The sequence below is a fragment of the Lepidochelys olivacea genome, assembly GCF_965140295.1.
Source record: "Lepidochelys olivacea isolate rLepOli2 genome assembly, chromosome: 1".
Taxonomy (NCBI): domain Eukaryota; kingdom Metazoa; phylum Chordata; order Testudines; family Cheloniidae; genus Lepidochelys; species Lepidochelys olivacea.
Window position 1 is genome coordinate 193,526,302 of NC_140411.1, and position 26,004 is coordinate 193,552,305.

The 26,004-nt window shown below is 41.8% G+C and overlaps 2 protein-coding genes across 2 annotated transcripts in view; one reads left to right on the plus strand and one right to left on the minus strand.

The window, feature by feature from the left end:
* ZNF654 (zinc finger protein 654) overlaps nt 1-18,009 on the minus strand; it is a 59,844-nt gene extending 41,835 nt beyond the window's left edge. Inside the window, exon 1 of the mRNA XM_084621541.1 lies at nt 17,851-18,009. Coding sequence (XP_084477667.1) covers nt 17,851-17,982 — 132 coding nt within the window. The 5' untranslated portion in view covers nt 17,983-18,009. The remainder of the gene's footprint in view (nt 1-17,850) is intronic.
* Nucleotides 18,010-18,414: 405 nt separating this feature from the next.
* Nucleotides 18,415-20,703, plus strand: CGGBP1 (CGG triplet repeat binding protein 1). The gene is made up of 2 exons (XM_084646826.1): nt 18,415-18,643; nt 20,135-20,703. The coding sequence occupies exon 2, from the start codon at nt 20,151-20,153 to the stop codon at nt 20,652-20,654; it is 504 nt and encodes a 167-aa protein (XP_084502952.1). The 5' UTR covers nt 18,415-18,643; nt 20,135-20,150; the 3' UTR covers nt 20,655-20,703.
* Nucleotides 20,704-26,004: the final 5,301 nt, after the last annotated feature.

Sequence of the window (26,004 nt, forward strand, 5' to 3'; positions counted from 1 at the left end):
TACATCAAAAATATTCCTTAACTGATTAAACTTAGGATAGGTCATCAGCACAATAAAGAATGTGAGATTAAAATGAAGATCATTTAGTTCCCATCCAAGGCCACATCCATGCTACAGTTTTCAACTGTAATCCCCATATCAGGCAGAAGCATGGCCACATTAACCAGTGACCAATAACTCTGTTCCATTTGTGTCCATACAGTACCATTCCTGCTACAACAGTATTCATGCATTTACAACTACCTTTACAACTGTCTAACTATGTTCCTTTCAGGGCATCTGGGAAAAATCAGAGCAATTAAATGAAGAAAAATAGAATGTTCAGAAAACATGTACACTGGGTGGCAGTGCATTCGGATGTCCTACCACTGTTCTCACAGCTCTGTGCGGACCAACCAGACCAGCTACGCAAACATAAATAGGGTATCCATTCTACGATACAAAAAAAAGGCATGACCATTTACAGGAAGCCAACCATGTGCCACCTACATCTCTGACAGGCAAAATATTGTTAGCCGATTACCATTAACAATTCTAAATATGCTGTATGCAAATATAAATATAAATGGTTAGAGCCGAGCCAAAAATGGCAGTGCAGAAAAAAAGGTGATGCTACCTGGTGGCCAAAGTACAGGACTGATTTAAAAAATGCAGATTCAAAATGGGCTCTGACTCAGGCTGCATCTACACTGCCACTTTCAGCACTAAAACTTTAGTCCTTCAGGGGTGTGAAAACACCCCCCCCCCCGAGCGACAAAAAAATTAGTGCTGAAAAGCAGCGGGATAGACAGCTACCACCGTTCGTTTGGGGTGCGTTTTTTTGTTTTATTTTGGTTTTTTAATCGCTGGGAGAGCTCTCCCCCAGCGATAAACTATGTCTACACTGCACACATTACAGTGCTGCAGCGCCGTAAGGTGGGCAGTGTAGACATACCCTCAGACTTCTCAGATACCTTTGGGCAAATCACTTGACTGCTCTGTGCCTCAATTCTCAACTGTAAAAAGGGAATATTACTTTTGTGTGTCACAAGTATGCAAAGAATAAACTCCTTTATTTTTTTGTGGTGAGCAGATGTTACAGTGAATCGTAACACAAATAGCCAAGTTGAATGGATGAGGTCCAAAGCTGTGATGGGGTTCCTTTTCATTTCAGATTATAACACATTCAGAACAGATCGAGTCTAGAAGAAACTGTGTGCGTTTCCTACTTTACTTAGAATGGACTGGGTGATGGGATATGAAAATTTTCACTTCTGCGCCTCTGGATCAAATCAGTAGTTACCAAAATCCATTCAGACTAAGATGTTCACTGGCCTATGGGATATGAGTAGGTGGCATCGGTCCTGGTTGTAGCAGATATCTGTCTGCAACATGAACACCTCAGGCACAATTAGCGCCTTTGGCAGATGGTTGAAGGACTGAATAGTCGTGGAAACTAAACTATGTTTTCAAATTAAGATTTAGTCTCATACAAATCAGGACTGGGATTTAAGGATGGTGTGGAGGGACGTTTTCTGTTTCTACACTATAAGCAAATGAAGATCTTCCATCTCTAGGATATTACACCAGTATGTTTATTTACACTATTCTATTAACTTCCAAAAAATGTCATTCATTTGCAGATAAACCTATCTTAGTATTACACTTGTTTATAGACTTTGACAGAACTGGCAAAGGAACATATGAATTTCACACGCTGGATCAGACCAGTCATTTAGTTCCATATCCTGTCTAAAACAGTAGCCAGTATCAGTTCCTTCAAAGGAAGGTAGAAGAAACCCCATAGTACCACCTTATGGCATAACATGCCCAGGGAAGGTTTTTTCCCTGACCTCCAATAGTTAAAATTTTGATTTATACTATGAAACATGAGACACTGAATAGCTTTCAATACTTGGGTTTTTTATACTCATTAGATTAATCCTAGATATTTTTGTTACCACTATAAATGATGTCTGACCCTTTGTGAATCCTGCTAAGCTTTCGGGCTCAGCAACATCTTGTAGTACTGAGTTCCACATGCTATTGTGTTGTGAAAAAAGTGCTTTTATCCATTTTGAATTGCTACCTTTCCATTTCATTCTAATTCACTTTGTCTCCCCTCTATTTGAAAGAATATGTATGCATAAATAAGCACGAGAGACGTGAAGTACATATGTCTAGTGCAGGGACGGGCAAACTTTTTGGCCTGAGGGCCACATCTGGGAATAGAAATTGTATGGCGGGCCACGAAACTTCACAAAATTGGGGTTGGGGTATGGGAGGGGTTGCAGGTTCCGGCGTGGGGCCACAAATGAGGAGTTCAGGGTGCGGGAGGGGGGGTCCGGGCTGGGGCGCTGGAGTGCGGTGTGGGGGTGGGAGGGGCTGATGGGTTTGGAGGGTGGGAGGGGGATCAGTGCTGGGGCAGGGGCGTGGGGAGAGGCTCAGGGGTGCAGGCTCCAGGCGACGCTTACCTCAAGTGGCTCCCAGAAGCAGCAGCATGTCCCTTCTTACATGGCTCCTTACGCGGAGGCGCAGCCAGGTGGCTCTACACACTGCCTCATCTGCAGGCACTGCCCCTGCACCTCCCATTGGCTGCGGTTCCCGGCCAGTGGGAGCTGCAGGGGCGGCGCTTGGGGAAGGGGCAGCGTGCCGAGTGGACGCCCCCGGCTGCCCCTACGTGTAGGAGCTGGAGGAGGGGGGCCATGTGGCTGCTTCTGGGAGCCGCATGGAATGGCCCGCAACCCCGTTCCCCAGCAGGAGCTTGAGGACTGGTTAAAACGGCCAGTAGGCGATAGTTTGCCCAACCCTGGTCTAGTGAGTCGAGCATGCATTCATCACCTCCTGCCAAAATTCCTGTCCTGCCACCCATCCAAAGAGTAACTGTAAATAACCAGCACTCAAGAACAGCGTAACCATCAAAAGGAGACATGCTTTAAGTACAAAGAGTAATATGCTTAGGTACAATCACTATCACAAAATAAAGGAAAAACAATATCGAAAAGGATGAAACGTGGACAAACAAGAGAAATGTAGACAGGAAGACAGAAGTTAGCTAAACAAAACGGAAAGACTAGAATAGCGGTCCTGTGTTCCTTTATTCATTTTTCAATCTACAGTGAGGTCTCCATAAGCCCAAATCTATGAAGTTAGACATTTTCTTCACCCAGCTAACTGGAAACACCAGTACATGGAGGGAAGAAATATACTGAAGTATTTGTTAAGGAAAGAAATTCCAGACAAGATTGAATATTAGTTTTTTGGGGGAAATGATCCATATTTATTTTAAACTTGCTTGTATACTTAAAGTTTGAGCTTAAAGCCCTCTCAACAGCTGTGCCTTCTATATAAAAAAAAAAACCTGAATTTTTCAAGCTGAATATGCTGAATTAGCATGCCATACATTGCATATCTTGAAACTGTCACACTACTATGACCTTTAAAAATAAATTTGGACATACATTTATAACCCAGACTACAAAATAACTATTAGTTTACAAACACTGGAGAAAAGAAGAAAGCTGTAATTCATAGGGTCTACCAAAATTCCTGGACCAAAGAAGGTATCTGCTACCTAGTGTTTAGTCACTGCTTAAAACAGAAAGATTGGTTCTCCTGACTTCACTATTCTGATCAGTTTCTCAAAAAGAATGACAACTAAATAAAATACCATCAGAGACTGCAGCAGACAAAAAAGCCTGGCTAATCACTTCAAATTCCTGTACTTTGGGAATGGTTCTACTCTAGTACCAGCACTGATCTTAATTACAGTAACTGATGACTAATACACGGCCAGGTCAGCTTTATCCCGGAGTAAGGAATTATGGCCCATTTCCACTACAGGTTATTAAAACTGAACTATTTAAGTTTAACTATAGTTTTAGTTGGAGAAGTTGCTCGTTGCCACTCCTAACATATGCGTACTGTTGTCAGTGCAAAATAGATGCAAATTTTCACCCCGGAGTTCAGTACATTTTAGCGGTGAGTGAGCACTTAGTAAGACCTTTTAGGACCCTTAAGAAAGAAATGGGTATTATCTATGTACAACCAACTTTCAATTAATGAAAACATTGTGAGGCAGCGCTGCACCTTCCCTTTGCGTGCAGCAGTCTGGTCTGTGCCCACTGTGGATCAGCTTCCTGAAACCACCAGCCTCCGGCAACTTCCAGGCCTTGTTCTCTCTCTGTAGGCATACCACCCCCAAAAACTTAAGAGGATTCCCTGCAGCACCCACTGAACTCTCAGAATTACCAGGCTTACAATTTGCAAAGGAACAGTACATCACAGTTTGTAAGATTCAACTCAGGACCATTTTGCTTAACACCACAGCACAGATATATTTATTGTGAAAACGAGTAAGTTTCTCATCAAAGAAAAGAGATTTGAGTAATAGTGAGTAAGAACATTGGAAACAAATGGTTACAAATAAAAAAGTCTAACATTTTCTGCAGACTAAATTTAACTAACAAGTTACTCTCTTCTCTAAAGAAGCTTATCTCACCCAAAGTTCTCTCCAGCATTTTCAACCAAGCCTCGTTAAAACCTTTTTTTAATTAAGCAAAAGCGCTGTCCTCTTACTTCCTCAGTGAAGCATGCCTGGGTGTCTTCTAGGCTCCCAAATATAGTCAAGCAAACTTTGGTATGCACCTCAAGATAAATTTATCTACCCCATGCTGTGTTCTTTTTTCCCCCCTTAGTTTCTTTCTTACAATCCTACATTTGTATTCAGTTCAAAGGGGTGATCCAAGGGACACACTGTGAACAAGACAACAGTCAATTTAAACGTAAACAGATAGATGACTAAATATCTCCTCTGACAGAAAACCTGTTTTTCACCATTGCTCGTGACCGTACCTTGATAAACTTTAAGAGTAATTTTCCTGTGCATAAACACAACTTCTTATGCAGTATCTGTACATACGTTTCACTATACTCATGACCAGTGTAACAAGAGCTATCATTTGAGGTCCCACATGACATCACTTGATGGACTATAATGTACACACCAGTCTCATGAGATTCCCTCTGCATCACCTTGCCAATTGTCATTAAGAGGCCTTGGGTCACAAATTTTTTTAACAGTAATTTAAGATATTAATTTGAGGAAAAAACTTAACTTGTTAAAGTGCATGCAAGCTAATTCTAATAAATCAAATGCCAGAACATTTCCTGCCCTGCTTCCAATGAGAAAAGCTGCAGGAGGGAACACTTTCCACAGGATTCCTTCACAGAAAGGATTCCTGCACTTTCAGGTGAGGTTTGCCTTCCTCCCATAAAGGCTGAGCAGCTTGCCCCCAGCCTTAGCCTCCTGTGTAAAGACCTTAGACTCTCATGCTGGCCCTGTACTCCTGGCAGCATGGCTCGATACAATATCACTACTAGGTGCTGCAAGATAATGAGTAATAAGAATAGTTCCAGTAACCAATAAATAGCAGTAGGTGGACAAAGAATATTATCCACAAGAGTTCTCATTTACTGGTGTTTACAATTACTGTTTTCATGACCGTGTACTTCAAATTATAATGGAAAATTTAAGATTTGATTTACTTTATTTTTACAGCCTAAATTAAAAATATAGTTCAATTTCTATTAAAAATTTTCACCTATGACTGTGCTGCTGTCTTCAGGAATTAAGAATATTGCAAACATTCTGACTCAGCAGGTATTAGAGGTCAAATTCCGCTCCTAATTACACTAGCCTAAGTTACGAGTCAACTCTACTGAAGTCAACGAAATTATTCCACATTAACATTCCTTCACTATGGAAAAAACAGTGTTACAAGATACATGCTAAGGTAAATTTAACATGACAAAACAGAGGCACAGTTTACCTACACTGTGCTGCAGCCGCAATTCTTTTTGGAGAAGTGGCATTTAATTTTAACTTGATGTTCTACATGTAAAAATGAGATTAACCAGTATATCAGTTTTTAATTTGCCAAAGTAAGTCTCTCCTTTTGTACTTGAAAAAAGAAGTAGTTATTGGCTATGCTAAAGAAAACAAATTATACAACTAAGTTGTCATGGGTCTTAAGGCATGAAAACTAAGTTTTGCCGTAAAAAAAAAGCCATCCAGATGTTCATTGGCATGGGTATTTTTCTTGGGACAAAGTTTTGTTCAGTGAAAACAAACATGATTTCAATATTAGTGTCATTTGACTAAATATTTATATTTCTGAAAGAGTAAAATCATATTTCCCCTCACCTTATTAATATTAATTTTAACCTTCTTTTTTTAGGCCCAGTTTGGATTAGAGAGCTGTTGACATTTTTATAAAATTGACTACTTTATACAGAGTAACTGATTTTACAAAGATGAAAAAGGCAAATGCATCTGAGATCACCTCCAAATCAAACAAGAAGGTGCAATGACATTGCTAGTACTCAGATAAGAGGTAGGGGGGAGGAATGGAGTCCCATGAGGGGTGGGGGGAAAGAAGAGACTGACAGGCCGAACCCCTCACTGTGGCAGGGGGAAAACATCCCTGACTCCACTAGCTGCAGTGAGAGGCACAGCCACAGAGGGCACACAGCCCCTGCTCCAGAGCTGGCCCAGCTACGGGACAGGGTGCGTGGCCCCCAATTCAGTCTCCACCAAGTCCCGGCCGTAGTGGAGTGGGGGCACACACGGCTCTGGGAAGTCGCAAGGGGGGCGCTTGGCCCCAGCTGCTGTCCCTGGTGAAAGCAGCGGGGCTGGGGTACATGGCCCCTACCAAGCCCGGGATGCACTGGGTCTGGGGGGCCTGACACATGACAGGTTCCGGCCCCAGCTGCAGCCTCCCCCGGATGAAACAGCAGGAGTGCAGGGTCCTGGTTCCAGCCAGTCCACTGTAGGGCAGGGGTGCAGTCCCGCCTCCTCCTCCCAAAGCCCTAGAAGTCAGGGAGGTCTGGTAAAGTCACAGAATCCCATGACCTCCGTGACTAAATCGTAGCCTTAAACATAAATAATGGTTTTGTAGAAACATTTGCTTCAGAAAAAAATATATTAATGTACTATTCAATTAATGTACTATTACCTTATGGAAAATGAATTTTTCTCCTAACTTTGGTAAAGGTTGAATTTGCAACCTTACCTCTGTACTACTTGTATATATCCATACGGTAGTTTTTGATTACATGATCACATGGTATTTCTGCATAACTTCCATAATTTTCCACAACTTCATATAGGTTTTTCATTCTTGTTATTTTGTTGCATAGTTGCTCAGTAAAATTTCTTTTAGACTTTTATGCTAGTTCTCTTCCAGTTAAATCATGTTGCAACTGTCACCATCTATATATTATGTTTAACACGATATTTTTCATTCTTTTGGGAACAAATCCTGTTATAGCAGAGATATATTTTGCAAACTGTTTTTCAAAGAAGCAATTAAAAAAATACAATGAAAGTGGTCTTAGAGCATATAGTTTTAACATAACCTAGCTTCAAATTGTCTCAAAGCCAACTGATACTTCTTTTGCATATAGGATATACTTTTACAAAAAACTGGGTAATCCTTCTTTAATGAGTATTTACATACAGAATACATGATTGTACTTTCACTGGAACGTTATCAATATCTGACTTAAAAATAAATAAAACAAAAATGGATTTCCCCCCATAAGGTGAGAATAATTTGTTTTCACACGGTAGCATTAAATACCAGCTGTTTGAGCAGCACCAGAAATGTACTTGTTGACAGTTTATTTAATTTAAAACCCATAATTTGTCAGCCCCTCTATCAAAAAGTTAAATCCTAGAATTTTACACCTATAACTGGTTAATCAATATTAAAATATTTTACACTAATAACTTATGTTAATAATATCCTAATGAATCGTCATTACCACAGCTCCCCCTAAACTGTGCAAGCATGTACTTATGCACCTTGCTGGAATGGACTACACGCTGAATAGTGCAGTGGTTCTCAAACTTTTTTACTGGTGACCCCTTTCACATAGCAAGCCTGTGAGTGCAACCCCCTTTATAAATTAAAAAAACTTTTATATATTTAACACCATTATAAATGCTGGAGGCAAAGTGGGGTTGGGGTAAAGGTTGACAGCTTGCAACCCCCCATGTAATTACCTTGCGACCCCCAGCTTGAGAACCCCTGGAATAGTGAGTGTTACCACAGAAACAAACCCTTTCAGCAGGAGACATCTACTTTGTAGCTGGGGAAGAGTTGGCTTTGGCGCTCATTTTCCTCCCAAATGGAGGAAGAGGATGCTGGTTCTCCTACTCAAAGAGATGCAGGTCCCTTCCTCCAGCACCCATTGTGACCCCTTTTTCCCCTCAGCCAGGAAGTGCGAGTTGTAGACACGGGAGTGATTATCTAAGGCTTGATTGCCCCTTCCTACCAGAGCTTGTGGGAAAAGAAGAAAAGATTCAGGCTTGACCTTTCCCTAAGCTTGTGGGATAGGAAATAAAGAGTGAAGATCCCAGTGCCAACACTATAGAACAGAAGAGGAAAGAAAATCCGAGCACACAGGTAGTGTATTTTTTGTCAAATCCAAATTTCAAGGTCAAGGTCTCACCAAGATCCAGAACACTCCTCCTGCCCCCCGCCAACCACCCACCAGCTCCCCACCCGGAGAGTAAGGTGACCTTATTTCCCGAAACTGAAAAGGGGACACACGGGGCAGGCACGAGCTGCCTGGTGTTGCCACTCCCCCTCCCTGTCCTAAGTTCCTCTGTGCCCCAACTGAGCCAAGTAGCAGAGATGGAGACAGAGAGGAAGAGGAATGGGTATGGGCTGGGATCTGGCAGCAACGCAGGATGTGAGTACTTTTGAGTCAGAGCCAAGAGATGAAGCTATTGGACTATGATCCAGCTAGCGGTGCAATGCCCCTTTGGGAGCTGGGATAGCAAAGGGGCAGGAAGGAATCTTCAGGTAGCAGGAGGGACCAAGGAGCCTTCAGATACCAGCCCTACGCAGATGCGGGGAGGCCGGGATGTGGCAGAAGCTGACCGGAGGTGGACTAAGGAAGGAAAGAGACTGGTTGGGGTGGGTGGGAGGGACTGGAAAGGGCTCTGGGGACTGGCTCCAAAGGACAGGGGGTGGAGAGCACACGAGGACAGGGTGGGGGGCTCCGGGGACCACTTGTGGCTGAGGTGAGTGGGGCTCAGGGACCACATGGGGGCAGATGGCACTGAGGCCAGGATGAGGGAGGGCCCCAGGTACCGCTCGGGGGTGGTGGGGGAGGGTGGGCATGAGGCCAAGATGCGGGGCACTGTGTTGCACTCAGTGCCCCGGCACAAGTGGATGCTGCAGAACCCTGTCAGGTGCTTACCAGCCAGGTTGCCTAGGGCCCACGAGTCGCAGCTCCATGGCCCAGCTGGGCTTGCTGTCTCCAGGGAAAGAAGACAAGAGTTTGAATGAGGGCCTGGACAACACTGCCCTCAGATCGAGCACGTGACACCCCACTGCTCCCTGACTGGAGGGGCAGGGTATATTGCAGACACATTAGGCTGTCTGTGGGGGAGGTGTGTGTGGAGACATCCCACTGCAAACATTGCCGCTTATCCCTCCCCCACATCACTGTGCTGCTGCCCGTGGGACTGAGGCTGCACAAACAGCTGTCCAGGGACACCCCATGCCCCACAACCCCGCCCAGTAGGGGGTAGAGGCCCTGCACTGGGGAGCAGGCACAGCCCATGCAGTCCACTGGAAAACATCTGGCGGTCTAGATCTGGCCTGCAGTCTGCCTATTGACTACTCCTGTCCTAGCAACCTCCCCTGTCTCCTGGTACACAGAAGAGCAATAAGAATAGAGACTCCAGAGACTCACTAAGGCCTGGTCTACACTACAATATTAGGTTGACCTAAGGCAGTTTACACTGACCTAACTCTGTACGAATCTATACTAAAAATGTAGATCCCGCCAAAGTAACTTGCCCACTACATCAATGTAACTCCACGTCCAGGACAGGCGTAGCGCTTAAGTCAATGTAATTAGGTAGACGCTGTGTTACTTATGTCAACTATTGCTGCCTTTCAGAAATCATCCCACAAAGCTCCACACTGGCAGTTAAAGCTGTGCAAGCACTCCTGGTGAGGACACACACCATCAACACAAGGAACGTAGCGTGGACACGTAAAACTAATTAATTCACTGCAGTGGCTGTATGCTGACGTAACTTAGGTCGACTTAATTTTGTAGTGCAGACTTGCCCTAAGACTGGAGGAAGGACAAGCACTAGTTTATTTGGGAGTGGGAGTAGCCAATTACCAGATTTGGGGGGTGGGTGTACAGGGTCATCAGCAGTTAACTGACTTGGGGATAGGCATAAAGCAAAGATGAACTAGATGGTTAGGAGAAACAGTAGGAAGTAATTGAAGGGGAAAATACTAAACAAGCAAAAGATGAGTTGGCATGACCAGGAGAGAATGTAAACAAGGACAGAAGGACTGAATTCAGGGGAGGGTAAATAGGAGCAAGTGAAACAAATGAATAATTTGGTAATGTGAACCGTTAAGGGATTATGCCCACAGGTATTAAACATTTCCTGCATGATGTTTAGAAATCAGTAGTGACTACAATTAGGCCGGCTTTCTGGGAGAAGTCCCAACAAAACAGCAAACCAAACAAACTGCACCAATGTAGTTCACAGTAATTTTATTTTTCATATTAACAGTGATTTGCACAAGGTTTGCAAGTATCTGACCAAGGAGCCCAGAGTTCTACTACACCAAGTTTCCTGGGCAAGTTATTAAATGGTTGTTTTTCCATTTGTAAAATGGGGCTGCTAATTTACACCCAAATAGTCATTGTTATGTAAAGTGCTTATATGAAAAAGGGTTCGTAATGGACATTTTCATACAATCTTTAAAAGTGGCGACAAATCTAAGTTTAGAAGTAAGATTTTTTTAAAATTTAAGACCAAAAGAAACAATTTAAACCAAAAAAAAAGAATCTCACTACAACCTTAAATACACCCATACATGCTTAACACGTACGCAGAACTAAAAAATCTGAATGTTTATTATAAGTGAAATGAACTTCATTCCTTTTTATTGACCAACCCGAGAAAAATGCAGCAAATATGTAAAGTGCACTGACAGATTAAATGAATTTTTAAATTCCATTGGCTTCCAATAATCCAAGATGTTACACACAAGTTTATTTGCAACATATGATTTTCCCTTAGTAGGTTTCAAACAACTGTATTCGATCCATTTAAAAATAAAATCCAATAATACTTATTCTGAAATTGGCAAAATTAGCTTCTATTGGACTTCTGCATATGAAACAGCCCGAGAATCAGGGCCTACACAAAAAGAAAAGCATATTAACCTGAGGGAGTGGCTATAAGAACTTTGATAGATTTTGTATTATCAGATATTGATACATAATTGATACAAGGGGCTGTAACATACATTCTGAGGCCTTGAGAACTACCTTTTTATTATGTGAGAGGGTTAAGATGTAGAGTTATGCATAGGGATTGAACTCTGCAACTCCCTAGAATGTCAGTGAGATTTCAGTGTTTAAATTCCAATGCATAACTTTGAAAAAATATTAGGTATGAGACTCATGAAGGCCCCCAAACACATGAAGGTAACTAGAGGTTGACATAAACCCACTATACTAAGGTTTTGGGTTTTTTTGTGTTTTTTTTTGGGGGGGGGGGTCGTTGCATGTTTAAAAAGTGAACACACTGTTGAGTCTGACTCTAGTTTAAACTGAAAAGTTTTTTAAAAAGTTGTATTTAATAGAAGGGTAATAAATGATTTACCCAAAACAAAAACTCAAACATTCACATTTTTCCTACATTATGGACATATCCAATGTCTTTGTATCTAAATTCCACATGAAAATGAGGCACACACTCAAAACAGATATAGATAAAAACAATATTTAAGACACTACCGTAGCCATTTTATTTCCCGTGAAAAATGCAACAAGTTACACCATTTTGGCCTAAATGCTTACCAAATTCTCTTTTTAATCCCTAGCCTTTTATTTTTAAATTAGAAGCACTGACCAAGTTTTTCCAGTAGCGTCTTAAAAGGTTTTATAAACAGTATTTTCAAAATTGCTCCCTGGCTAAAACATGTATTAAACCATTTCAGCAAGTAAGTTTTCACTACTAAATTATTATCTGAGAACAGAAAACCATCATAGACGAGCTGGCATCTGCAAAACAAAACAGAACCAAACTGTGGTGCAAATGGTGCCACCTCCTTCTGTGCAGGGCTGTAAATTGATGTCACAGTAGAGGATAGCAGGCACTGTTCAGTCCTTACACTCCTTTGCTATTTAAGACCAGTTTTCAGAGTAGCAGCCGTGTTAGTCTGTATCCACAAAAAGAAGAGGAGGACTGTAGCTCACGAAAGCTTATGCGCAAATAAATTTGTTAGTCTCTAAGGTTTCAGAGTAATAGCCGTGTTAGTCTGTATTCGCAAAAAGAAAAGGAGTACTTGTGGCACATTAGGGACTAACCAATTCATTTGAGCATAAGCTTTATTTATTTATTTGAGCATAATCCGATGAAGTGAGCTGTAGCTCATGAAACCTTATGCTCAAATAAATTGGTTAGTCTCTGAGGTGCCACAAGTCCTCCTTTTCTATTTAAGACCAGAATCATTTAGTAATCATTTTAGCAACAAATAAAATTTAGTATCTTTACACAACCGTATAGACAACTATATAAACCCAATCACAAAATACTAGCTATGGTGAACTTGAATTTAAATTATTAACATATATGCTGTAAACTGATCTACAGAGCTCCCTTTAACCAAGTCACTAAATAAAAGATTTCCACAAGTATTTCTTAGGAACACAGAAAGTAATCTTCTCAAATTTATGCACATTAAGTGACCTGAAAAAAAAAATCAAGTCAGTCACAGCAGTGTTGTGTAACATCAAAACATTACTATGCACTCAGGGGGGGCTTACTCACTACACTGATAAGGCATATCTCAATATTGTTTTTACCATAATTGCAGTGATCTGTCAAGATATTTCCATTTTTATGTGCTTCCACAGTTTACCTTTAAGGTTTGTTTTCAAAGCAGCTAACACTGGAAATACTTTCTTTTGCCAGGACAACATCCATAAACACACTTATAACCCTCTAGAGAGTTGCCTTAACCTTCTACTTTAGCCTATCATTTGTCTGGAGCCACCATTTCCAGTTTTGCACCCAGAGGTAACAACTTTCAAATGACTGTTGTCACTGAAAAGAATAAACACAGAAGTCACTGAAAACAAAACATGCGTTAACGACTTCAAATTTTATGCGCACCATTACTTGTTTTTGTAAAGCTCTTTCAGATACTCAGTTAGAAAGATACTATTGAAGGGCCACGTATAAAATATCAAGACACAGAGGTGGTCACTTTCAGCCTGTACTGGTATACAGAAGCTTTGAATTAAAGATCATTAATTTTACACAGTTAGAAAGTTTGAATTAGCTCTTCTATACGAAGAAATCATGCTGTGCTGACATAAAGAACAAAAACAGCAATCCAGGGCACAAAAAAAATAGTCTAGAAGCAATCTCTTGCAAGTAATCCATTGCAATAAAGGAGTGGTCCTAAATGAACAGTGAAACTAACAAAAGTCTTTAGGTCCTTGTATATATGTTTATTGTTTTAAGTTACTAAATACATTCTACAGAGCTTGAAGAGTTAGTTGTACACTCCTTTGTTTTCTACCAATTTAATAAATAAGCATTTACAAAGATATGCTATAGATATGTGTATTTTAATACAGATTTAATGGATATGGGTGAGTATTGCAATAAGTCACACTGGAGTAGGACATAATTGGGTACTAGGTGCAGGCTACCTAAAAGGCTGTCTTGGGTACACTGTGAGGCACAAGACTGAATACCTTCAGCCACTCAAGAAATGCAGCAATTGCCTACTAATACACAATCTGGATGGCTGACTGCTATTGAAATATGGCTCATTCACGTCACATTTTTTAATTTATTTTTTCAAAAGCTTTTTTAACATTTATGTGTAGGTTTAAGCAACTCATTGCCACTCTATAAAAAGTACTTCAGAGTGAAAGAATAAGAAATTAGCAGGGAAATTATATATACTCTCTCTACTATTCTGAAAACAATTATTTTCCTGACTTTTTTTTTTTTTAAATACCTATTCACTATCACCAGAAGCTCATTTACCCTTTCAGAAGCAAGTGTTAACTTGCTTTCTTTTATAAATTTAAGTCCCCTGGTCTGCAGCAATCTCCACCTATCCAGAGCCTTTGCATCCTGCAGAGCCCCTCGCAGAAATCATGACCTACATGTAGAACATAAAGCATCCATACTTTACCTTTCACCTACGAAGTCTGGCACAAGTGGCTGAAATGGCTACAAACTGCTTCAGAAAAACCATTGTCGGAGAATGAGACAGTTTTAAACTGTCACTTACTACCTCAACCTCCTATTGCCTCCCACTCCCACTAACTGCTGGTTTTGTCTTTCCCCAACATTCCCCACCTCTATTCCACATAATGGGCTCAGGTATTTTGTGAGGAGCTTTTTTTTTTTTTCTGATCAGATCCCAGCTGCAAACTATTGCATCCTGGCGCACATCTATGACATCATTAAAAAAAAATCAAGCAATTATGTCATTTTAGAGAATCTATGTACCACCACACTAATCCCTTCTTACCCTCTTAAAATGTAGGCACACCTATCTAGAAAAGCACTATTTGATATAGAATATACAACAGAGATATTGTCATAACTGCCTCTCCAGCCAATACCTTAAATTGAAATTCCAATACAATAAAGCACACTTCAACAGAGTAAGGGGTCCTTCTGTTCCAACACATGGTACCTCTTTATAACATATCCCAACCATAAAAATCAGCTGTGTACACATTCCGCAGAGTGCTAGGATTATACCTGAACCTGCAATAATATTATTTGCTGACACTGATTTATACCACTGTCCATATTAACTTGCAACCTAGTTATTTTAACAGTTTGCTTGCTATTTTGGAAAGGAACAAATAGCTTCCTTTAGACAGTTCAACCTCATAGCATCTTTTCTAAGAAATTATCCACACAGCTGCTTTTTCTCTTTGACCAAGGAACAGGAATACAGTGATGTTAATTAAATTCCACACTACTGAAGAACTTCAGAAAGGAGAAGTACAAGCTTTTTTTATTGGTACAAAAGGGAGGGAGGAGGTTCTGAAGTGGCCTGTCTCTTGGTTGAACTTAACCAGCACAAAGCTCAGATCAGGAGTCTAGAATGTTGTGATGGGTTCTGAACTGAGTGAAGAGAAGATATTGTTTAGAGAATGAAGAAAATATCTAAATGAGAAAAGGAATGCCAAAGTAACATAGCATTTAATAGCAAGACGGATTGTTTTTGAGTTAGTTTTAAAATGAGAGAACAAATTGAGAGAATGCAAGTCACTGGGATCTAGAAATTTATATCATCATTCTATATTAGTGAGCAGTTCTGCTGCACGCACACTGAGGTTGAGGGCTTTTTGCACCACTGCAAACCTCACTATAAATGTACCGCATTGATTTAATATGGGGCTTGTACATATGCAACTTAATCCTTTTCCAAACTATGATAAATCATAGCTGCAAACCCTGCTTTACACAGCTGCAGCTCCTCTATGGTGGGGATTTGGAATAATGCAGCTACACAGGAATAGAAATCCCTTATGCCAGTGGTTTTCAAACTTTTTAGGCTGTGTAACCCTTTCTAAATAGTGTGGTCCACCTTGTACCCCCATCTGAGACATGTAATGACCCTAACCGTGATTGGATTGCCAAGTCTTACTAAATAAAGTACACTGTCCACCAATATAGGATTTTTTTCACATATCTCTTAAAAGTGCTCAAATATACCAATGTGAAAACCACTGCCTTATGTTGACAAGCCTTGAGACTCAAGGATACTTCCACAACACGCCAAGGATTATACCTTGAATAAGAACATAAATTTGCATTTACTGTTCATCTGGCCAACACTAAAAATCAGATAGAATGAAAACAAGTTCTGACACTTACTTTGATTTGGATTATTGAAAACTTGTATACTGCCTGAAGAAAAAAAAAACTGAATCCTTCACACACTCAAAATTAGCACCCACCTCCACTCTTCAAACAGAAGAGTAAGAGGCTGGGAAAGTTTTGCAAAATCTCTAGCCAACAAAACTGCAGCAAAACCCAACTGTTTGGTGCTTTAAAACACTGTATTGCTAATAAAATGGATTATACATTTTTTGTATCCAAGTTCCCTCTCTGGTCTTGGCCTCTTCCTGTTGTCTATTTATTCATCTCCCTGTGTGGGTGGTGGGATTAGCATATACAACTATCACCTCACCAGTACTTCTTCCTGAGGGAAGAGGGTGCATTACAAAACAAGTTTCACTGGAAAGATTTAAGACCAAATGCCTATCCTTGGATAAAAAAATATACCATTCCCTGTCAAAATTAAGACAGCCCATCAATTTCAAAGTCACAACTTCTGTCTGAATATTTTTCCCTACTATTGTTGCAAGCAACAGTTAAAATATTATAACTGAAATATTTGACAGATTTTTCAGTTTGTACTTTTGACATTGTGTGCTGGCAGTTTATGTTTATATGAGTGTCTCACAACAAAGGGGAAAAAAAGTTTGAACAACAGAAATATGGCTGTAAATCCACTACCCAACTATTTTCGACTCATTTATTATTTTTATTTATACTACCATAGCACACACAGTCATGGACCATGCTGTGCTAGGTTCTGCACAAACACAGAACAAATGGGCAGTCCCTGAACTAAAGAGCTTACGGTCTAAATCTCAATACACTCAATGTCAAGTTAGTGTCCCATTCAAAGAGACAACAGGAAAGCAAATTACTGAAAACATAAAATATCCAGCATTCTGGCAATATCTGCTGAGAAAATATGGAACTTTGGTAGACAACCGCCCCCCCGCCCCGTCCTAAAAGTCTCCCGGAGCTGTATGTCAGAAGTTTAGAAATGAAATACATTCACGGACATTTTCTAGGCCAGATACTAGATAGCTGGGTGGCGCTTAAATGGGACAATGCTTCCTCAGAAGGTACTGCCTGGTGTCCAATTAAAGGATACAGAAAAAAAACTACCTGCAGTTTTCGGGTTAGCTAGTCGGGAAGCTACTTCAAGATGAATGTCGGAGGCAACCCAACCATTAGGAAAGGCGTTAAGAAGAGGGCCCTGGTAGTACGCTGGGAGAGACGCTACATTTAGGCGAGTGTTTCCTACCGACGGTCAGTGTCAGAAATCCTCCCCGCAAGGATCCCCGGCCACACAAAAGCCACACAACCTGTTTGGCCCCCAGCGCACAAGAAAACAACTCAGCACGTGCTGCCATTTCTCTGGCCAGGGGGGTGCCAACGCCTAACCTGGGGTGGCTGTACAGCCTCCCACCCCCGCCGCGGCCAGACCCATGACCCACCCCTCCTCTCCTCTCCTGCCTCACTTCCCCTAGCGTGGACACGCCCGAGCCCGAGCCCCGGCCAGTCCTCGAGCGCCCAGCGCTCCCCTCCGACCCCGCCCGTGACACCGGGGAAGGCCGCGGCAGAGCCACGGGGCGGTGGGGGGCGGCACATCCGGCAGCCAGGGGAGGAGGCCGCAGATCGGACGGGGAGAGCGGCCGCCCCCAGCCACCGCCAGGGCTCGGTCCCAAACCGACCCCTGGGGGGGTGGGGGGGGGGAGGGCGAGACTGGGCTCCCCGCTCTAGGGACGGGACGACACCTGCCGGACGGGCCCCCTCCCCCTTCGCGGGCCCGCGGGAGGAACCGAGCCGAGCCGCCCTTCCCCCCCCGGCCTGTGGGAACCGAACCGGCCTCAAGCCACCGGACACCCCCCAGGCTGGCGGGGGGAGGGGCGAGGAGCGGCCCGGGGGCGGGGCGGGGCGACGCTCACCTGGCAGAAGCGGCGGCAGTAATACTGGCTACTGAGCGCGGGCGAGACCCCGGCGAGGAGGCGCGGCCCCGCGATGGCCTCCAGCTCCTCACCGAGCCGCTCCGACTCTTGATCGCTCTCGTCTTCCGCCATGCTGCTCCGGCCGCCCTGCGCGTACCGAGCCCCCCGCCCCCGCCCCGACACACCGGATGGCCCGCCTGCTCCCCTGCACCTCACATCCGGCACCTCCCACCGGCCGCGATCTCACGGGCTACTGAACGTGCCAATCATCGGCGAACGGGAGAGAGGGAGGAAGAGCGGCCCACGATCTTTCACCCTCAACTCCTCCCTTCGCCCTGTCTCGGATCGCTTGCGCTTGATTGGATGAAAACTACCGTCGTTACTTCGGTTCTGCCTTGTGATTGGTAAGAGGTGAAGTCAATCAATTTCAGAACACATTTTTTTTCCCCTACATCTGATTGGGTTTGATATCCGTCCCTCATAGTGAGCATCCCTCCCCCCGCCTCCAGATTGGACGAAAGAGCTCTCCACCATCAGATTTTTCCCGCCCCCAACTCTGCCAATGGACGGTAGCTTTGCTCATCTTTTTGCAGTCTCGCCCGGCGACCAGTCCCTGACATGTTTCTTTCGGTTAACAGCTCACTGATTGGAGCAGACGTCGCTAGGCTGCCACGTCCCGCCTACCGCGGCGGGTAGGGTGGGTGAATCGGTGCGGCCGCGGGTTGTGCAGAGCCCGCTCGCCAGGGGGCGGAGATCGGGGGCTGCCCGGCCGGGCCCCGGCCGCCCTAGGGTGGTAAGACGCGAGATGGGTGGGAGAGGGGGGCGCTGCGCTCTTGGCCCTGCGCGGGGAGCCGGGATCGGCTCGCGGCTGGGGCGGGTACCGGGGGGGGGGGGGGGGGGGGGCGGGTTGTAAATGGGGCGGGGGGAGAGACTAGGTGGGGGGGGAGCATGGGGGCTGCGGGCGGGCGGGGGGGGGGGGTGTTTCATTCCGGGGGGGCCGGGTCCGCTGCAGGAGCGGGATGGGCGGGCGACAGCGGGTGAGTGGGTGTTAGCGAGCGAGTCCCCTGCGAGAACCAGACACCTCGCCCCCCGTCATAGCTCTCAGCACCCCCTGTTTCAGTCTCTTTTCTTATCCCTCCCCTAGACACCCACCGTATGCTGCCTTTGTGACAGCAAACTACTTACTGTGAAGGGTTTAGGCCAAACAGAGGTAACATCTGTGCATTCGTCTCAGAGATACATCACCCCATGCTTCAAAAACCTAGGCCCCACTTTTGCAATGAGATGGATGCAAGTTGTCTGTTGATTTCAGTGGGGCCCTGTGAAGGAACAAGGGTTGCCTGTTCCTGTCTAATGCTGTGATCAGTAGGGCTTTCTGTTGGTAATCCCTTAACACTCTTATTTTCAGACTCTAATTTAAATACATACGTATTTGGGATATGAGTCGACAGAGAGTGGATATTCTCAAATTAGTTCTGACAAAGCGTCAAGTGTTTCCATTAGCAATTTTTGGCAATGTCTTGTTAATACTACATTGAGAAGGGTGTATTTTCTGGAATAAAGGGTATTGATTCGAAGGAGGTAAACAGAATGAAGCAATGTTTACTCTCAAAACAGTAGTTATGCATCAAAATCCAAAGTTTGTCTAATAAAAGTAGTTGGGAAGAAGCTACATTTCTCTAACAGTAAAAATCTCTTCTTAAAGTACACATCTAATTGCCAGTGATGAGCAGTCTGAATTTATTTAAAACTGGGTCCTGCCTCCTCTGCAGCTATAGAAACTTTAGAACATTTTACCCTCGTTCAGGAGAAATTTCTGCCTCAACAGAAACCTTTTCACCATGGCATGAGGCTACACATTCTTCCATTCATGTAATTTTGTCTCAGTTCCTGGAAATTTGTCTGTTGTTCAAGATAAATACCATGTCAGCCAGTTGGTGTAAACATTTTAAAATAGATAGCTGTAGGTTCTTGTGTCTCTCACAGGCTGTTCAAGGTGACTTATTAACCAAACAAATCTGAATCATAAGTAAAACTCTGCATTCCCCAGACTATTGTAGGATAGTTGAGTGGGATATCTAAATTATCTTGACGTTTCTATATGTTGTTTCTTGAGTACACATCTCTCACATTGGCTTCCTGGTGGTCATATCTAGCATGTACAATATTTTGCACACAGTTATATCTAAAGTGAATAAAATACATCTAGATATATAAATGTGGAGCCTAGGCCACTTGACTTACGTGAATCTGATATGTATTTGTCTTGTTTTTTTAAAAAAAGCGTAGTGAAAACAACAATGGAGCGATTTGGAGTGAAAGCTCCTCCTTCCCGTAACCGTTCTAAGACGGCTTTGTATGTGACCCCTCGGGATCGTGTAACCGAGTTTGGGAGTGAACTGCATGAAGATGGAGGGAAATTGTTCTGTACTTCCTGCAATGTGGTCCTGAATCACGTTCGCAAGTCTGCAATCAATGACCATCTCAAGTCTAAAACTCATACAAAGCGGAAGGCAGAGTTTGAAGAGCAGAGTGTCAGAAAGAAGCAGAGGACTCTGACTGCTTCTCTCCAATGCAACAGTGCTACTCAGACAGAGAAAATCAGTGTCATCCAGGACTTTGTGAAGATGTGCTTGGAAGCTAACATCCCACTTGAGAAAGCTGACCATCCATCGGTGCGAGCTTTCCTGTCTCGCCACGTAAAGAATGGTAGTTCCATTCCGCAGTCAGATCAGCTAAGGAAAATGTACCTGCCTGATGGATATGAGAATGAGAACCAGCTCCTCAGTACAGAAGACTGTTGAGAAGATGACTATTTTCGGGATGGAGTATTAAAGTTACATATTGATGGTGTGGTTTATTTTTATATTCATGCATACACAGTGTTATATATTGGTTTTACAGCTTATTTTGTATTACTGTCGAAATGACAATCTATCACCAAAATTAGTGATGTGCCACAGACTCTTGATAATCCTACTGTAGAGTTTATATCCACTGTGATTCAGAACTCATTTTCAAGGTAGGGAACATCATATTGCTGACTATGTAAAGGCCAACCATAACTGGTTGTGACATTAAGAAATGCTCACTTGTGCATGGGAGACTTTCTATGCCAACTCAATCACCAACATGACATCTTCATTACGCAAGAAAAGACCAAACAGTAGGAATTACTTTACTACATCAGACCGATGGACCATCTTTGTCCAGTATTCTGTCTCTGTCAATGACCAGGAATAAGTCCTGTACTGTTAGAGTGCAAAAAGTCATATAATGGCCAATTACATAGTAACCTGCACACAGAAGCAAATTCTAACTGCTGGTAAAGGTTGACTTATGCCTTGCAGCATGGGGACTTATATCCTTTTAAAAAAAAACACTTTTTATCCTATCTCATGTAACTCTGGATGTTCTTGTCTATCTAAATACCTAATTATGGCTTCACTTTTCTCTTAAAGCAAGGAGTTCCATAGGTTTGTTACACATCGCATAAAAGAAAAAGCAGTTTCTAATCTCAGTTTTAAATTTGCTGTCTTGCAGTTTCAATGCGCCTCCTTATAGTACGCCGACAGACTAGTGTCTTTGAGCAAGGTGCTGGCCTATGAAACACATGCCTGATCACAGTCACTTATACTATATTTTGCTGTGTGTTTTCCTAGCATGACAGCAGAAGCAGAACTTCTTTTTAATCTGTTACCTATAAACCAGAACCCAGCTGGAGCTGATCAGGACATGGGAGCTGCAGTTCAAGAGCCCTACTTGAGGATGGGGTCACTTAAGCTCTTGCACTCATATCCTTTTCCTAGGTCTTGTGCTTGTCGCAGACTAAGTGACCTCAATGTGTTTTTAAAACAGTTAATGTTGATGCCAAATAGCTCATGTAGCTATGAGGTAAGTGTACCGAAAAGGACGCAACAGAAGAATAAGTGTTATCTGGGTTTCAGTTCCTTTTCCAAGCCAGTGCCACATTCACTGGATCATAAAAAAAGGGAATTACTGTGTTTCAGTAATGTATTATCTCTTTCTCTAAATTGTGTAATTCTCAACCCTTTTCACATCTTTTTGAGGGGGAGTTGTGTTATGCCTAAATTAAGTATGGTGGTAGCCCACTAAACTTTAGGGTCCAAGAAAGCTCTTGGGTGAGGAGAGAGAGAATATTGTGCAGAGGGAAGTAACACAACTGCCTTTTCTGCCTGCCTCCTCTGGGCTGGGATTCTGTGAGGTGCTGAGCATGTCCTAGGCAGTGCAACATGCCCTCCACTCACCATAAGTGCTGTCTCAGGTTTAGCTCCTATTTTGCTGCTTTTTCCCTGTCTTGGTTTTCACTAACTATATTTCTCATTTTTCTTCATTTTGCCCATTTAGTGCTGACAGTAGCATTAACTAATTGCGCTTACAGGTGGGGTTGTAGAGGGACACAGATTAGCCTATTAATTTGGTTGGTTTCTGCAGCTCGGTAGTGTAAAATGCACGTCAGCTTGAAGAGAGGAAACAGTTTAATGTGGACTATTTTTATGCAGTCTTCAAGAACTTGTCAGATGAATGGCTCAAAGTGTATTCACACAATTTAATCATTTCTTTCTTGCAACTGGTTGCCTGCTGTGCAAGGTGTCTTTGCATAGACACAGCAAACTAAATGAATAGCGTGCAGGCAAATTGTTGCACCGGTGCTGAGCCCCATTGAAGCCAGTGAGGCTTGACATAGAGCAGTCTCCCCATTCAATATCAATTGCTGGCTTAGGACTTCAGAGAGAAATAGTAGTTGAAATCTTTCTCCTCATCTTGGATGTCTCAATTTGCCTTCACAAATGTGATTAGCTATGGGATGTGTTTGTTCCAACTTAGGATCATGCATTGCCTGTTTCATATAAATCCTCTTAAGACATGAATATAAGTCACCAATGCCAATAGCCTTTTCTCTTTTAAAAAATTTTTCTGTTCTTCCATGACAGCTCCTCTTCTTGTTTCAGTGGAGTCATGCTATCTGCACTTCATTAATCAAAGTTAGATATCATTGAATTAATTTTCTACTCCATCCATACAGTTGTGGTAGGGTTGAATCACAGAGGGGAAACAGTTGTAAGTATTGAGAAAACAGCTTGAGTATGAATTTTTGAAATCAGTCTTCCATTAAAACAAAGAAAAAAGTGCAATTTTAGGTGCTAGTTTGAGATGACTAATTCTGGCCTTGATTTTTTAAAATCATTTTACAGGCTATTGTTGAAATTAAAGTCACTTTAAAAAGACCTAAACAGAAATGTTTTTTCTGCTCTCTACTATCAAACTAAAATAAACCCGCTTCAAAAAGCTATGCTAGCATTATGATTAAGGATACACAGACTAATGAAACAAAAAAGGCCATTTCGGTCTTCTGTTGGAAGAAACAAAATGTGTCAGACAACTTTGGTAAATAAATTATGTTGTTTTTCAAGTATTTAGGAGATTACTACAGATAATGGAAAATAAAGCTCTTGATGTCAGCCTTTTAAAACACTATATTTGTCTATATAATGTGATAAAAATCTGTGGTCTAAAATTAGACTTCCATTATATCAATTTACAAGTTTGATGTAGTTTTTCACAGGCTTCCTCAAATACTTCAGTGCCAATTTTTCTTTTTTAATGAAAAGTCAATGCTAGCAGCACACCCTTGTAACAAACCTTAGGCGTGTCCAGATATCTTGGTGTCATTAAGTTTGCACAAATGTCCAAAATAATAATGGAAATACAGTGGGTGTTATGAAAAGAATAAATAGACATGTTAAATACAAGGCACATACTGTCTATATAAGATAACGGGTGCTGTATAGTGAAACCTTTTTGAAGCTTCACTGTAGCTATACTAGTGGAAAAATGATAACCATTTTTCTCTCTTGAAACTTTGGTTCAGAAATACCAGACATCAGTCTGTTATGGCAAGTATTCAGAAACAAAAATATTAAAAATACAAGCGGCATTCCAGGCAAATTTGAGTCTTCAAAAAGTAAGTGTGACAGGCATGTGATATGGTAGAGTTAGGGGTCTGCTGCATGTGAGTTAATTTATTATGTTTCTTCTGTAATTCTAATCCAAAATGTGGATTCCATTTTAATCCAAATTGCCTTTGAGACACTTGTTTTCTTTTAAAATTAGAAATGGGTCCCATGCAAAGTCCCAGAAAACCCCTGCAAACTTTGTCATGCTCAGATAAAAATTTTGCCCTTGTCTAATTACACTTGATTTTGGGGGGAAATTTCAATGAAAACTTCAATTGGAGCTCATCTCTAACTTTCATAAATAAGAGACTGTCTTAAGAATTCAGTATTTTATTAAATAGTTTATTTAAAAAATCCCATGGGTTTTCCTTACTTTTACAAGAAATCTGCATTATTTTTCCAAATGCTTCCTTGCGGGGAGAACTCTTAGTCAGTGGGGTGGGATGGTAGAAACTTCTGGTTTTCAATTACCTCTAATATGGTAGAGTTAGGGGTCTGCTGCAAATGGCTTTACCACTGTTAAAATATTTGCTTGTTGTGGTTGTTTTTTAACCTTGTAAATAAACTAGATTAACTAATTGGCATCTGTACACTACTTTGAAATGCATTTTTAAAAGCCAGTTTTCAGAGTAAGAAGGTAGGCAAAAACAACATTCCATATTTCACAGTCGTTTGTGTGTTTATGCACCAGGTTTATTGTAGTTTGTTCAGGCAGTTTGTGTGTCACCAGGACACAACCAATTCAAGTTCTTGATTTTTTTTTATTTATTTTTTTTTTTTTAGCTCTAATTATTTTAAAAGCATTTAGAAACCTGTAATTTGGCTGGTCATCAGTTCATACATTTTGCATAGTTGGAGAGAGAATGGTTTTCAATTAAAAGAGAAACTTGGTTCTGCAAAGTGTTGGACAATCTCATGACAGAAAAACTCATTAGCCTGAAAAGGATTATTTTAGTCTGGGTTTATTTTTGTATTTTATTTTTATTTTTTTTACTGCTTGTACGGAACTGAACAGTAAAGCACTCCAGCCCTGGTTTGTTTGATACCATATTGACCTAGTTTTCACAGAGTCTCTGGAAGTCTGGCAGTGAGATATATTCCCTGTTTATTGTGTTCACTTTGTACTCATTGCTAACTTTTATTTGCGCAAGCATGTAACCTGAGCACTCATTGTCTGTGTAAGATTTTAAAGTTGTGTGTTGAATTCAATAAATTTTTAAGCAAAAAAAAAAGTTGACATTACCAGCTGTTTGAATGCACCATTACATATGAAGTTCTTGAGTCACAGAAAGCTTGCAGTGATTACTAAAGAGGCCCTCCTATGCCTGTTTTTAAAACTGAAGATTTTATACTCAGTCAAAATGGCATGGAAAGAGTTTAAGAAGTTGATGTTCAAGGAGGAAGGATATCCCAGTGATTAGGATGCTAGCCTAGGACTGGAATTGGACTCAGGTCTGCCAAAAGTCACCTAGTCTCTCCATGCCTCAGTCTGCAGGTGTAACATGGCGATAATGAGTGTTGTGAGGATAACTATGTTACAGATTAAGAGGTGCTCAGATATTATGGTAATAGGCTATATAGATAGAGTCCTTTTGTTGCGTAAACAAACACACTTTTATGTATAAACTGCATTATCTTTATACAGCTTAAATTTCTTCATTTGTAATGCAATTTATAAAATTATAAAGATAAATACAGAATAAACAAGAGTCACTAGATATATAAATATGTCTGGGAATGAATAAAATATTCAGAAGTTGCTGCAGTTCAGTGTCAAGGAAAGGCAGTGGCCTGTCTCTGGAATCCTGAAAGAGGGTGGCACTGAGGCTGGAAGTGTTACTGACAAGTAAAGGACATTGTCAAGTGGCAGATCCCCCACTACAAGAATCACACGATTTGCTACCATAATCCCATGACTGTTCTAATGCAGTTTAACTATTTGAATGCCTATGCAATGACCTATGAATCAGATGTTTCATCCATGTTTATAAAAAGTCCTACTTCTCCATTATCATCATATCATCATACTGTAAGAACAAGTATTGTGCATTTGCTGAAGCGGACCACTTCTGGTACGACCCAGGAAATGTTATTTTAATTAGCCTGTGTTCTGCTTTATCTGGTGATAAATGGAAAGATTTTTATATTTTATACTAGTTTTTCATAATGTAGTTAA